The 14,066-nt window shown below is 64.8% G+C and overlaps 1 protein-coding gene across 9 annotated transcripts in view; it reads right to left on the reverse strand.

Moving 5' to 3' along the window:
• The window catches only part of SHANK2 (SH3 and multiple ankyrin repeat domains 2), a 386,561-nt gene that overhangs the window by 14,152 nt on the left and 358,343 nt on the right, over nt 1–14,066 (reverse strand). For 3 of the 9 annotated variants that reach the window (XM_051839162.2, XM_051839163.2, XM_008251311.4), the window contains 7 exons: nt 9,888–10,023; nt 9,577–9,657; nt 9,389–9,397; nt 8,422–8,442; nt 3,018–3,148; nt 1,488–1,599; nt 622–642 (listed from right to left, as the gene is read on the reverse strand). In XM_051839162.2, coding sequence (XP_051695122.2) covers nt 622–642; nt 1,488–1,599; nt 3,018–3,148; nt 8,422–8,442; nt 9,389–9,397; nt 9,577–9,657; nt 9,888–10,023 — 511 coding nt within the window. The remainder of the gene's footprint in view (nt 1–621; nt 643–1,487; nt 1,600–3,017; nt 3,149–8,421; nt 8,443–9,388; nt 9,398–9,576; nt 9,658–9,887; nt 10,024–14,066) is intronic. The other 6 variants (XM_051839164.2, XM_051839168.2, XM_070061128.1 and 3 more) reach the window with 4 other exon arrangements.

Here is a 14,066-nt window from a genome sequence, read left to right on the forward strand (position 1 = left end):
GCTGGTGTCACCCTGGGCCTGCTCCTCTCGGCCGTGCTGGCGGCTCCGGCCATCAGCAGGGCTGCGATGGGGCCAGCTCAGTGGAGCACCCCCATGAGGGGAGGGAGCTGAGGCCCTTCTTTAACCAGAGTTCCACCCCAGGTTTGCAGCAGGGTTGTGAGCCAGTGTGCCACTGATGGGACGTGGGGAGCGCTTCCTGGGGGTCGTGGAAGTGCTGGGACTGGTGTGGGCGCAGCAGGCAGGGTTTGTGAGTGTGGGGTGCAGCCGACACCCCCGGATGGCTCAGCACAGGTTCGGGCATGGGCAGAGTGCACCCAGAAGGCACGCGGCACAGCACACACTCCCGCTGGGGGGCGTGCGGGGTTGTCAGGGAGGCAGCAGAACGAATGGCTTAGGACAGACTGCGAGAGTTTACTCCAATGGAAAGTCCCATTGGATAGGGGTATTCCAAATTTAATATACTCCTGTGGGAGGGCACTCTGACATCGCAGACTGGCTGTCTGGTGCGTTCCTTATTGGCCGTTTGCTGCATGCCCAAGGAGTAATAATTTAAGAATACACCTTACAGCGTAAACTGGGTCACATTCAAGCGACAGATTCTGAAGTGCAGGGTTCACCAACCTGATAGAAAGAGCCTGCTGTCTGACAGGAGGAAATCAATCGTCATTAACCAGGACGGGAGCAGTGTTAGAACACGGCGCATGTGCACCTCTGCCATGGGCCCTGGCTTGCTGACGGGCACTCCGCGGCACCCTCGGCCCTTTATTGTTTGATTACTTCCTGCTGCAAGCCACACCTCCAACAGCACTGCGGGGCGGGGCTTCCTGAGCAGGCTGAAGGGTGTCCCTGGGGACGGGCCAGGGCTAAGCTCTCTATAAATGGCAAGGGTCCACCAGTGTCTAGTGGTGGCCTCGGCACCCAGCGCTGGGTTATTTCACAGAGGGACCCGTTTGCCTTTGCCTGTGACGGTAGTGGAGCAAGTGGGGCGCTCACAAGGAAGGGAGGTAGTTTGCTGCAACACACGGGGCTCTGACCCAGCCACCCTCAGAGGTTTGTCCTTGGAGCTCATCCTAAAAAGAGGGCAGCAACCCGCCAACGGGCGCCCTGCGCCCCAGCCAGCCCTGAGCGTGCAGGGCAGGGAGAGGAGAGGGGCCTGGGCCACCCGCTGTCCACTGCCCACCTCCTTCTGCATGCACCCCTCAGCCTTGCTGGTTTATCACAGACCACTGGCTTCAGAGTGGGAGAAGTCGGCGTGGTTTCGCACGTGTCAGGGGTGGAAAAGCTTCACACTACCCCACCGTCTGAATAAGTGGCCGCCTGGTGGGCGAGGCCAGGTCTCTGCTCCCTGGTGGGTGGGCCTGGCGGGCAGATATTAGGGTGTGGGTGCCAAAGCAACCAAGGGGACCCAGTAGCCAGCACTCCCCCGGGGCCCTGGGCTGCGCTGCAGAGCCAAGAGCAGCCTGTGCAGGCGAGGGTCAGCTTCTTACCTATGGATTTCTGCCTTCGCATCGTACCTCGAGGGAGACCCAGAAACGGGCCTTTTGGGCTCCCAGGAACGGTGGGCGTCATCACAGCAATGCCTTGGCGCTCGTACACGGACTGCAAACCAGAGAGCCCTGGTGAAGTGCGGCCTGGCCGGCGCCCCCCGCGGCAGAGGGGCCCGGGGGTGGAGGACTGTCGGCACAGTGGATCCCTGCTGCTGGCGCTTCCCCTGCTGCTTCCAGGAGTCCTGGGACGTCGCCGGTGAGGCTGCCCCCGACACGTGGCTGCCCCCGTCTGCTCTTTCAGGGTCTGGCCCTGCTCTGGGGGCCACGTTGTGCTGCGATGCTGCTCACCACATTCTGGACACACTTGTCAGAGAACAGGGCCGGGACGGTGTGCTGTGGCACAGAGCAGGGCGGCGGCGATGGGGTCTGGGTGGGCCAGCAGTCTCCCTCATGCACAACACGAGCTAATGACAGGCGCTCATGGTGTGTGCAGAGGTGAACCAGGTGCCGGCTGCCACGTGGGCAGGTGTGCTGGCTGGTCAGCTCGGGCAAGCCTTGGGACCACTCTGGAACACAGGGCTCCCGTGGCAGGGGCTGTCCCTGCCTTCCTCCCTCGGCCTGCCCTGGGTGGGGCTGGAGGCCTCTCCTCACTTTGAAAATGGATTCCTTGGTGACCAGCCCTAGGCTGCTCCACACTGCTGCCCTCTGCAGACCTGTAGGTGCTGGCTGCCCCAGTGTTGGAGGCCTCGGGGAGACGTCAGACGCTCTATGGAAATGGGTCCATGTGTGAGACCACGGGGTGCTCCCCTGAGGCTGGGGGAGCGAGCTGGATGCTGACATCTGGGACGGGGTGGGGACGAGGAGGCGGCCAGGCCAGGGAGGCCCGGCTGTGTACCTCAGATGCGAGGGAGTGTTGGTCCTGGTGCACACCCTCCCGTGGAGCCTACCACCCTGATGATATTTATGGGTGTTACAGTCTAGACTCAGTGAGTCAGGGGAATTGACCGAAAGAAAACAGCAATCAGAACAGTCCGTGGGTCTGGCGTGGGTGGCTGTGTGTCGGACAGGGAGGAGCAGCCCATGGCTGCAGGGCCGCCGGTGCCTTGGCCTGCCCCCAGCCTTCCTGGGCTGAGGTCCCTCCTGACTGCCCAGGACACAGCGAGGGTGCCTGCTCTGAGCCGGGTCTGCTGCCCGCAGCGTGCTCTGAAGCCCGAATAGAGGACGCTGGTCCAGAACCCAGGTGTTCACCAGGGCCAGGGCGGAGGTCCCTGCTTACGTGGCTTCTGCTGCCCCTGGGCGAACGAGCAGCTGGGAGCCTCTGCACACATGGGCTCGTGAGGCCTCCGGCAGGCCCAGCGCCAGAACTGTGTGGTGAACCCATGGCTTGGGCTCCAGCCTCGTTTCTGTCCCCACTGCAGGTCTGCCTTGAACCAGGGCCTATGTCCTCTAGGCCCCGTGTCAGGCAGCGTGGGGAGCCCTGCTGGTCGTCCCACCCGTCTCTGGGCAGTCCCCGGGGGCGCAGCCACTCACGTTCATGTCCGAGAGGGCAGGGAAGCACCGGCTGGTGGGCCGCTGCTTGATGGTCGCCACCCTGGACTCCACGGCCACACTCTCGGCAGTTCGGGAGGGCTTGGCGGCCGGCACGATCTCGTCAGGCTTATCTGCAATATCACAAGCTGGTTGGGGAAGCTCCGACACGCGCAAGTGCTGCGCCGTCCTGTCCCCAAGTCGGGCCGCAGGCTCACGCCACCCTGCCATGTGTTTCCCCAGATCTCACGCAGGCACAGACTGGGTAGGAGACCCTCAGCCGCTCAGCTCACGGAGGGCCCTGGAGCTCCTTGAGCCACGTTTTTTTCAGAGTGACAGAGAGGGAGACACACAGATATCTTCCATCCACTCGTCCACTGTCCAAAGGGCCACAAGGACTGGGGCTGGAGCAGGCCCAGAACAGCAGCCGGAGATACCAGCGTGGCCAGCAGCGGCCTAAGCTGCTGCAGCATGGCGCCCGCCTGCCTGTTCTACTAGTGGGAGCGAGTGGCTCCTGGTGGTGTGGACTGATTGGACCTGCAGAATTTTTTAACAGACTCAGAATTGTGGTTCTTTTGTAGACAAATATAGTGGCCAAGACCTGAGGCCCCAGCACAGGAAGTGTGGGTGCCCTGTGATTGTACTAATAGGATCTCACCCCCGGCCTTTTATTTTAAGAAAGCCATTAGTTATGTGATCTTTAGAAACTAAAGAAAGTGCAGCACATTCCAGAACTGTGGGGTGCCTTAGGGCAGGCCTGCGGGCCAGTGGGGCTCTGAAGAGGCAGAGCCCTGTCCACAGAGCCCAGCCCGATCCACCTTCAGGGCCCTGGTGCGCCTGGCAGAGGCACCGGCCAAGCCCAGGCCTGTGCCTGGGTGGCCGTGCCCACCAGAAGCAGCAGGTCACTTGGTGGGGTCTACAGGCCTCGGCTTCCTCTTGGGTAGGCGAATGCACTCCTGGGGCCTGGCCGAGTGCAGTGCACAGCGGCCCTCGGTGCTCCTGGAGACACCCTGGAAGCCGCTTCCAAGCCGGGGCTCCTCAAGAGTGACGGATGTGCCAGCAAAGGCCCCAGCTCGCCTTCGTCTCTCCTAGCCCGGAGGGCCCGGCAGCAGCCACGTGGGGTTGGAGATGGGTGATTCCAGACCAGAGCCAGCTGCTCCTGTGTGGCCCCACATTCTCGTAGCCGTGTCTTGGAGGCAAGGACAGGACGGAATGTGTGCGGCAGCAACCGTGGGGCCTGCCAAGGCCATGTACTGACCACCGCCTGGCCCCTCCGCACCCTCGTTCCCGTTTACAAGGAATTCGCTGGAAATGGGTCCTTTACCCTGTATTTGAGGCCCTTGCTCATGGCACACGTGCCCCTCCCCTGTCCCCTGGCCATGCCCTCCTGGCTCTTGACTTTGCCGGTGCCGCCTCCTTGGAGGGCATTTCACCCGCCTCAAGGGGAGCAGCTGCCCCCCCCCGGGGGGGGGTCCATGAGACACAGCAGAGACCCCAGCTGCAGTCTCCTGTGTCCCCCTGCCGGAGTCTTTTTTCTCATCTCTTGGCTCTGCCGTGCTGCCAGGACCCCAGGAACTGTCTTCTTCCGCGGGGTGTGCCCCACACACTGCCCCCGTCGGCCAGACATCGCTGCTCCTGACGCGAGCCTTGGCCTTCTCAGTGTGCGCTCCGCTGATGCTCTGGCAGGCCGGCCGCGGCACCTGGTCCAGCCTGGTCTGACCCTGGGCTCTGGGCCCTTTGCAGTGCTGGCTGGGCTTTGCTTCCACCGAGATGTGGCTGCTGTCTTCTGTGAGGGCGCTGAAGCCGCTGTGCAGCCCTAGGGCTGGCACTGAAGACAAGCCGGCCCAGCTTGTCGTCAGGGCGCTCCCAGGGGCAGTGACCACAAGGCCACGTGGCTGCTGTGCCCAGGGCGCTCGTCCTGCAGTGCTTGGGCAGGGGACGTGCAGGGAGGTCCCGAGAGCCAGGGGACACCGACACGTCTGTCCTCGCTTGACCTCTGGGCTGTGATGCTCAGTGGCTGTTGAGTGGCCGGGGCTGGACTGGCAGGCGAGAGACGGCAGTGGCAGCTGTGTCTGGCCACCTCTGGGGTGAGGGGTGGAGGAGCCAGGCTGGGCCCTTCTGGGGGCCAGGGGGTTTGTCCCATGGATGTCAACAGAGCCAGGGCTGATGGGGCTGGTTCCTTCCACCCTCAGGCCAAACCCCTGCTGCGTGCGGTCCTAGGTCACAGGCTGTGTGCTCAGGACTGCCGGCCTGTGGCAGGCACCCTGAAAACACCCCTCAAATGCAGGGTGTGCTGGGGGTGGGGCAAAGGCGTCAGGGTCGGAGCACGGCAGCCGCTGACCCTGTTGGGAAACCTCAGGTCTCCAACCTGTTTGTCCTTCCAGCGGGACTGTGGCTGCAGGATCTGAGGCCATGCGGGTGGGAGTTTGACTCACCCTGGGGTCACCTTATGCCCGCTGTCCAGAGGCTGTCCAGCCCTGCTGGGCTCCAGCAGTGAAACCCACTTGGACACTGCGGTGGTTGCCGTCAGCACCGCCTGCCTGCTCTGGGTGACGGTCTCCACACACCGAGGGCCGCAGCTGCCGCGGGTGTGAACTTTCCCTCCTGCCCCTCCCCTGGCCCAAAGCTTGTTGATCCAGAACTCGTGAGAGCCGCGTGGTCTGTTGGCGAGGTGAGGTCCCGGGGAGAGGGAGGACTGTACCGCCCCTGCACGGCGCAGTGTCCCTCCTGGCCCGGCTGGAGCCTGCTGCTGCCGCCTTGTATCTCATTTACTGGACACAAAGCTGCCCAGAAAGGCTGCTTGCTCTGGGCTCGTAAGGATCATGCTTAATTTGTGCAAGGCAGACTTGGGTCTATTCACAGGCCCCAGATGAAGGGGACTGGTGACTCCAGCCCCCTGCGGTGGTAAGATGAGGCCCGTGGTCACTGCACACCTGCAACCCAATCAGAAAACTGCCTTAACAACCAACTCGGTGGGGACGCCGGTCAACGTGCTGGCAGGGGCCTCAGGCTTCATTCCCTGGGCCCACCCCCGTGCTTGGAAGCCCAGCGTGTTGCCAGCTTCTTGGCATGGGTACACGGAGAGCACGCGGAGGTTGTGGGGGCCACGCTTCCCAGGGCTGCAGCCGGGCCCAGCCCCCAGCCGCCAGCGGGAGCAGAGAGCTGTGAGCTCCGTCTTCCTCCCAGAGGGACCGGCGCGCCCCTCGGTGCTCCTCGGTGCTCCTCGGGCTCACTGAGCTGGACGCGGTGGGTTTGCTGGGACGGCACTGCTCCAAGTCCAAAGCCCAAGGCCAGGGAAGGAGGTCCAGGGTGACACGGGCACCGATGGCCGCCAGGGAGCCCGCTGGCTGGCGCTCTTGGTTCTCCAGGTAGACGGCAGGAGCCCACGGCAGCGAGTCCAGCTCCAGCCTGCTGTGACTTGCTTGCCTGTGGCCACGTGTGAGGTGCTGACGCAGCTGGCCCACGGCCCGCCAGGTCCTCCTTGGGGGAGCTCCCCCGCCAGATGATGGGGAGGGGCTGGTGAGGCTGCACTTGAGCTTCTCAAACCTAGAGCAGTGAAGTGCTTCCTGTCACCCGCACGGGTCAGGAGCCCCGGTCGTCGGCCGCTGCTCCGCACTCTGCGAACCCAGGCCCCGGGGGCTGTGCCTCCAGGGGGCCCCGGCCCCCCACATGATGGCGTCTTCCCAGAGGTCAGCAGGAGTGGGGAACGTGGCCTGGACCTCTGTTGATGGCTCACCTATTCCCAAGGGTGGGGCCTGAGGGTGCAGCCAGAGGCGCCAGCAGGATTGGAGGCCAGGCTCCCCTCTGTGGGCCTGGGACAGACACCCGCCCCATTTGTTGTCTTCCTCCCAGGCCAGCCATCTCCTCCCCTGGGACAGGCGCCTGGTCAGGCTCTGTGGGTGAAAACTTGGTGTCGCTGGCCGGGCAGTGAGGACTTAGGGCTATGCTGCTGTGTGTGGTCCCCGGGGGCATAAAGCAGCAAGCGCACCCTTCCAGCATTCTGGGGCGCATGGCAGGCAGATCCGGGTGTGGGCAGGGCCCCTGCTGGCTGCCACATGGCCATGCTCCTTGGCTTGTTCCTCCTCCTCCTCCTGTAACCCTCGTCACGTGACCTCATCATGACCTCATCAATGACTGTCCCCAGTCCTCGACAGCTTCTGGGTGGATGAGAACTTGGGGACGACTGTGGAGGCCTGCTCTGTCTGCAGTGGGGGTGCTTGTCCCGGGGTCAGGCCAGGCCTCTCCCTCAGACTGGAGGCCGAGCCTTCACTGTGCACCTGCCGTGTGCCAAGCATGCAACAGGTATAGTCCCCAGTGATGCGCCCAGCCGACAGGCGGGGACCACAGCGCCCCTGGCTGGGCGGGGAGCTGAGACTGAGCTGGCAGAAGTCTCCCTGCTGGCTCCTCCTCTGGAATTCTCTGCCCACAGCCCCGCCTCCCCCCCTCACTAGGGGTGCAGCGGGCATTCAATCTGATTTGCAGCCAGCGCCAGCTGTGCAAATGAGGGGTGGCTCCCCACCCTCCCGTCCTGCTGTCTGCTCTGGGCCTGACCCTGGCCACACATGCCAAGGCGTCTGTCATCTGTCAGTCTGAGAGGGACACCGGGCAGGTGCCCACCAGGCACCTGTTGACCGCGGAGATTTAGGGCGGTGTGAAGAGGAGAGGGGCCTGCTTCCTGTAGAAATGCAGCCCTCAGGGAGCGGGGGGGGCGTTCTGTTCCTGGGCCTCTGCCCCGTCCACCACATGGGGCTCGGTCCACGGGGCGGCTGGGAGGCGGTGGTACCTCTGCTGGTCTCCAGCACCTGCCCCTCTTCCAGGGCTTAGAGTTCGGGGGCCCCTCCCTGCTGGGAGGGGAGTGGTTTGAGTGCTCTCTGTGTTACTGAGGTGGCTGCCTCCCCCAGCCATTGAGCCCGAGATGTGGATGCTGCCCCTGAAGGAGCAGCCCAGCCACGAGGACACCCCCTCCCACCTCCCAGCAGCGGCCCCCTTAAAGTTCTGGGCCTGCAGAGGGGATCACAGGCCAGGGGTGCGGCCAGGGCTCCACTGCTTGCACCCCCAGCCAGGTGGCTCCACAGGACTCAGGCCCTCACGGGACCTCAGAGACAGCTGGGCCCTCGCCTAGCGGAGGTAGGCCCAGCCATGGCCACGCAGGGGTCCTGGGGGGCCGAACGGCCATGACCATGTGAACACAGCTCAGGGGAGAAACAGACACACACAGGAGACGCCAGGCAGACGGGACAGACTGAGCTGGGCCTGTCCCAGGGCAGGGCCCTCGGGCAGAACCTGGAACAGGGAGAAGACAACACAGGCTCACAGCACGTTCTGGACATCACGGGACGGTCACAGGGGTTTCTTTTCCACCAGGGTGTGATGGGCAAGGGGACCGGAGACACTCGGCTTCCCTTACCCTTCTTCTTCCGGACCGAGGCTTGCAAACAGAAAGGGGAGCTGTGAGCCACTGGAGGCGGGGGCCCCACAGCCGCCTCTGGGGCCTCGCTCAGCTCGGGGTGGCCTTACAGACGGGTCCAGACCCAGGAGTGGGGCTTAGGAGGGGTCCCCCAGCCCTGGTGCCTGGGCTGCTGCTTCCTGTCTGCCCCGCGGGGGACCACTTCCGGGCCACGGGGCTCTCCTCAGCCAGCAGCCCCAGCACCCTGCAGAGTAGGAAGCCAGTTCCACAGGGGCTGCAGGACGCCGAGGGCTCGGTGCGCCTGCCTGGCTGCCGCTCACTCCTCTGGTCCCTCTCCCAGCGCCCGGGCAGCCTGGTGCCGGCTGCCTCGTTGGAGAGAATGTGTGGCGATTCACGGTCCCTGCTTGCCCGCAGGCATGGGGCATGGGGAAGGGGGGACAGGTCTCCCGCTGGTCACGTTTGGGCAGGGCAGGGTGGAAGGAGACCCGAGGACACTCCTGGCTGTGGGCACAGGACTGTCCTCACGCAGAAGACCCAGGCTCACGCTGAACACCGACTCCTGGCCCAGGCCTCTGTGACGGGTGGTTCAGCCTCGGGGCCGGGGGCCGGGAGCAGGGGCAGCCTGTGTGTTCCTCCCCGGGGCAGCCGGGTGTGACCAGTGGGGCCCGCGGGCCGCTCGCTCCTGTGTTGGTGACTACGCTCGCCAGCCCTCCTGGCCGCTCAGCGCCATCTGCGACCCGGGCTCCTAGGCCACACCCATGTCACCTCTTCCCCAGCTACAGGACTGGCTCGGCCAGCCTGAGTGTTCCTCACTGACCTTTTAAGAGGGTGCTGGGGACCCCTGAACCCGATACACAGACCACACAGGTGCAAGCCGACCGCCGTGGAGGCGGCGGCCCCGAGGCAGTCAGCGGGAGCACCCTAGACAGCGGGGGAGCTGCCGCGGGGCCCTGTGGGGGCGGCTTACCTTTATCCACTAGTGAGAGGCCCAAAAATGCAAAACAAAACAGTATTAGATACACAGAAAGGACTTGGCACCCCAGGGCTCGCGATGGAGGCGTCGGCATGGGAGTCTCCCACCATGCAGGGCCAGGGAGGGGGCTCCGGCATTCAGGGGACACGTGGGTGGGGGCGGGTGAGATGGGTGATGCTTACCGAGCTCCTCCAGCTCCGAGGTCATGGACTTGGAGCGCAGGGTGAGGGCCGTGGTCGGGGCTCGCTTTGGAGGGGGGGGAGCTGCGGGGCAGACCGGGAAGGGCGTCAGCCAGCTCTGAAGCCCACCCGCCCTGGGCTTCCAGATGGCACAGCCCCGGGAGCAGGGGCGCCTCCGGCCTACTGCAGCCTCCCCAGGACCCAGGGCCCCTGCCGACAGAGGCCCAGGTGACAAATGCCGGCCTGGCCCCGTGCTGGGGCCCCCACCCCCCACCCCCTGCCCCCACCCTCACCCCACCCCACCCGCTCCACACCTTTCTTCCTGGCCGTGTCGTCGGGGTCCAGGCTCCTGGTCACTGTGACCACCTTGAGGACCAGGTGGTTCCCTCCTTGACGGATCATGTTCACTACCTGCCTGTGGCCAACCTTGACGACATTCTCACTGTTGACCTGTGGGGACACAGGGCGTCCGTGACCAGGGGCTGGCCTGGGTGGGAGGGAGCGTCTGGAGGCGGAGGTGCTTTGGGGGAACCAGATTCCTGTCCCATGGGCTGTGGGGGTCCCTTAGCTGTGCTAGGGAGGCTGGGGTTCCTGCAGCCCGTCACTGGCCACCTGACCGGCCGGTGGACACGCTGGCCTCTAACCTGGGCGGGCCGAGCGCTTCTCAGCTACCAGCCACGTGCTGCAGGCTCCTGCCCTGCATTCTCGCAGGAAGAGGAAGCCGGCGCTGAATCTCTCTCCCGGGAGTCTTGGGAACGTGCGTGCACTTAGGCGCCCCTCCCCCAGGCCCCCGCCTCTGCCGGAGGCCTGAGCTCCTGGCACCTCTGAGACACAGGCACCGCCTCAGTGCTCGAGGGCTCTTGGCTCCTTCAGGAACCTGCTCCCTCCCCTGGCTAGCCTGGCACAGAAATATGCGTGAATGCACAGTGCGGGGCGGGGCTTCCAGCGCCAGAGCCTTGGCTGCGTTGCTTCGCCCAGTGGACACCCCGCCCCCAGCTGCAGTGGTGGTGCACACCTGTGCCCAGGCGCACCCCCCGCTGGCAAAGCCAAGGCTGCTTCCCGCACCTGCTGTCAACAGCTGATGCCCCCGTGCCCTCCTATAGCTGCCTCCCTGGGGCCAGGCTGCTGCCTCTGGAATCCGTACTCTGGTGAGCTGTCGCGGACCGACACACGGTGTCACTGGGCCTCGGGCAGTGGGCTATCTCCCCTCCAGTAGCCCCAGAGAACCGTGACGGGGTGCGGTTCAGCCTTTGTCCCCCCAACTTCCCCCACCAATGTCGTGTTTCTGTCCTCAGCGCTGAGGCTGCCCATCTCCCAGAGCTTGCATTTCTCGTGGGGCTGGGGGTGGTGGGCTGTGGGATTGGGGAGCCAGGGGCGTGGCTGGGGACAGGCAGTGGTGGGGATGATGGTTATGAGACCAGGTTGCAGCGTGAAGGCACGGGCCGGGGGGGACAGGACCCACTGATGGCTCCCGTGGGGTGGAGGGAAGGCAGGAATGGGGTGCCAGCACTCGCTTCTGACCTGAGCAGCTGGGACTGCGGGTGCCACTGCAGGTGCGGGAAGCTTGTGAGAGAGGGCGTGCTGCCAGGACACAGCGTGGCCGGGTGGCGTGTGGAATAGAGCTGCCCTGTGTGAGGCTGGGGACAGCGCACGGGCCTGGCGTTGACTGGGCTCCCCAGTGATGCCACTCGCTAGGGGTGTGCTGTGCAGACTACGTGGCCGGTGTGGGCTGGTCACTGGAGCAGCTGGGCTCTGGCAGCAAGGAGGGAGGCTAGGGGCTGGGCCTTGGACTGCCTCTGTAGGCCCTCCAGCCCTTACAGCCTTGGGCCCAAGGGCTGGAGCCTTCATCCTCCAGAACCTGGGTCTGTGTGTTCCTGTTTGCTGGACATTGTCCCCCCGTAGCCTGGCTGGGTCTGTCCATGGGGGGAACAGAGGTTTGCCCTGTGCCTGGGGAGTGCCAGGCCGGAGCCCTTTGCCCCTGAAGTGTCCCAGGCAGGCACTGTGTCCTCTGGGGGAAGCGGGGTGGGCTTTAGTTGCTGATGGTGAGTTCGAGCCTAGAGGAGCCGTGTAGGAGCCTTGTAGAGAGGTCTACACGACCCCGACACCGCCCACTGTGCTCTGTAGCTGTCACCTGGGCTCACTTCCCAGTGCCACGTCCACAGTTCCACGTGGCCCCGGCCCTGCCCATGGTGCCCTGCCAGGGCCAGGCTGGCTCTCGAGAGGGGCACCATCCTTTCTGCAGAAGCTCTGTTCCCAGCCCAGCTCCCACAGGCGAGTCCATCCCATGACCTCCTTGTGGGCACTGCGCCCAGCAGCTGGAGGCCAGTGCAGGACTGCACGTGAGTGTGCGGCCAGAGCAGGGCCACTCAGCCTTCCGTGAAAGCCAGGTGACAAAGAGGCCCGAGGGGCTGGCCTGGAGCCGGGCTTGCAGTCACGTTTCCTGGGCCTCCGATTCTCTGACCCCCAGGGTTTGGCCCGGGTCCTCAGGGTCGTGAATGTCCCTCGATGTCCATCACGCTCATGGCAGCCTTGGATGAGTCCTGCCGTGTGCCAAGCCCAGTGGCTCATCCATGTCGTCCTCCCCGGCACAGATGGCATTGGGAGTCCCTGGCGCCCAGGCATTGCCCAGTGCCCCTGCCGAGTCGAGCTCTGTGGGGTCCCAGCTCTGTTGCTCGCGGGCAGAGGCCTGCCTGGTCAGCGGGGCCTTCTCAGGACACCACGTGTGCAGCCTGCCCACCGTGGGGAGCACCAACCCCATCCCAGAATGTTCCGCTTGGGCTCCATCTGAGCAGGTCCAGGGTTGCCGAGGGCCAGCTCCTGCCTGCGTGGGGCTTCCATCACTTAAGTTTGAGCTTCTAGTGCAAGCTGGACCTCCCACTCCCGTGTGGTGGTGCTGGCTGGGAGCCAAGCAGCCCCTCCTGCTGTGTGCTGGGGCCGTGTCACCTCCCTGGCTCTGAGGCTCCGGAGACTGGTCACCGCCTCTGGTGTCGCTGGTTTTGGAATCTGGGAGAGGGGCAGACTGAACTGTGTGCAGTGCTGCTCTCAAACTCATCTGGGGACATTTGGGAAATGGCAGGGGAGTCTGGTGAACCCCGTGTAGTCTGAGCTTTTAGGACCATGTGCACCTGAACCAGGAGAGGGAAACGTTGTGCCCAGTCTGTGCTGCAACGGGCAGGGGACCTGCCGCCGCCTGAGGGGCTGGTCACCCTGCTGGTCACCATTCTTCAGGATCTGTGGACCACACGTGTGCACCGCACACACGGATGTGAGGTCTGGAGGGGCCCCTAAATCTCCTGCCTGAGGGACAGACCTCAGGCCTGCACACGCGAGCACACCACGACACCGTACGCTGGCCAGGTCCGCCTCAGCCAAGTGCAGAGTCCATCCCGGCCACTGCCCGTGTGGCTCTTTCTAGAGTGGACCACTGATCCCCTGGGTGTGTAACTGACCGCAGGGCCCATCAGAGCAAGTCCTGGGGCCTGGCCGGAGCCTGCGCCGTGCGCCGCTGACACATCATGTCTGCCCTGGACACTGTCAGAGATGGCGCTACGCCGCCCAGGCCCCTGCACTGTCGCAGCCCTAGAGCTCAGGGTGCGACTGCACTGGGAGGAGAGTGTGCGGGGCTGAGCAGGGGTGGGCTCGCCTGCACGGCTGCCCCAGCACCACAGGTGTCTCACAGAGGGTGACTGTGGACACACACAGCCTCAGGATCACCACCCAGTGCACTCCCGGGTCTCAGACTGTTGGACTCCTGCTGTGGGGGTTCCCGTGTCTTCACACCCAGCCATGTGCCTGCACCTTGCCAGCCACCACCTTGGCCTGCGGCGCCCCCCCACAGTGCCCCCCACCCCCACCCCCACCCCCGCCATGATGGTGCTAGGAGCCGGGCCTGCATAGGAGCCCTGGGAACGGAGGTCCACGCAGGATGCAGCTGGCTGCCAACCAGAAGCTGACCGGAGCCTGGGTCTCATTGAACCCTCGGCTCTGTGGTTTCTGTTGGAGCAGCCGGGACGAAGTGAGATGGGACTTGGGATGAGTTGGCTGTGCCACAGTCCCAGCCTCTGCATGAACATCGCAGCTCCAGGTGGGGTGTGTGTGTGTGTGTGTGTGTGGCTGCTGGGGCCACCACAGCCCCCAAGGGCTCTGTCGCTGCTCCCTCACCCCTAGGGCTGGGGCTGGTCGTGGGGTGTCCGGGGAAGTGTGTGGAGGGTGGCTGCAGGTGGCCTGTGAGGCTCTGGGACAGGTCGCATCAGGAATGAGGGCTCTGGAGCTGCCCCCGTCTTCTCCCACCTTGGGCCTAGTCGAGGCCCAGAGAGGACCCGAGCCTGCACTCCCCATGGCCTCCCTTCCCTGGGCCCCTTCCTGGACACGGGAAAGGCTTCTCAAGCTGCCCACCAGAGGCCACGTGAGGTGGCATGGAGGTGCCCTGACCCCCCTCCCACCCTCACTGCCCTATGCCAGGGCAGAGCCAGGGGCTGTGGGGCCTTGGGCGT

This window comes from Oryctolagus cuniculus, chromosome 1 (genome assembly GCF_964237555.1).
Source record: "Oryctolagus cuniculus chromosome 1, mOryCun1.1, whole genome shotgun sequence".
NCBI classification, from domain to species: domain Eukaryota; kingdom Metazoa; phylum Chordata; class Mammalia; order Lagomorpha; family Leporidae; genus Oryctolagus; species Oryctolagus cuniculus.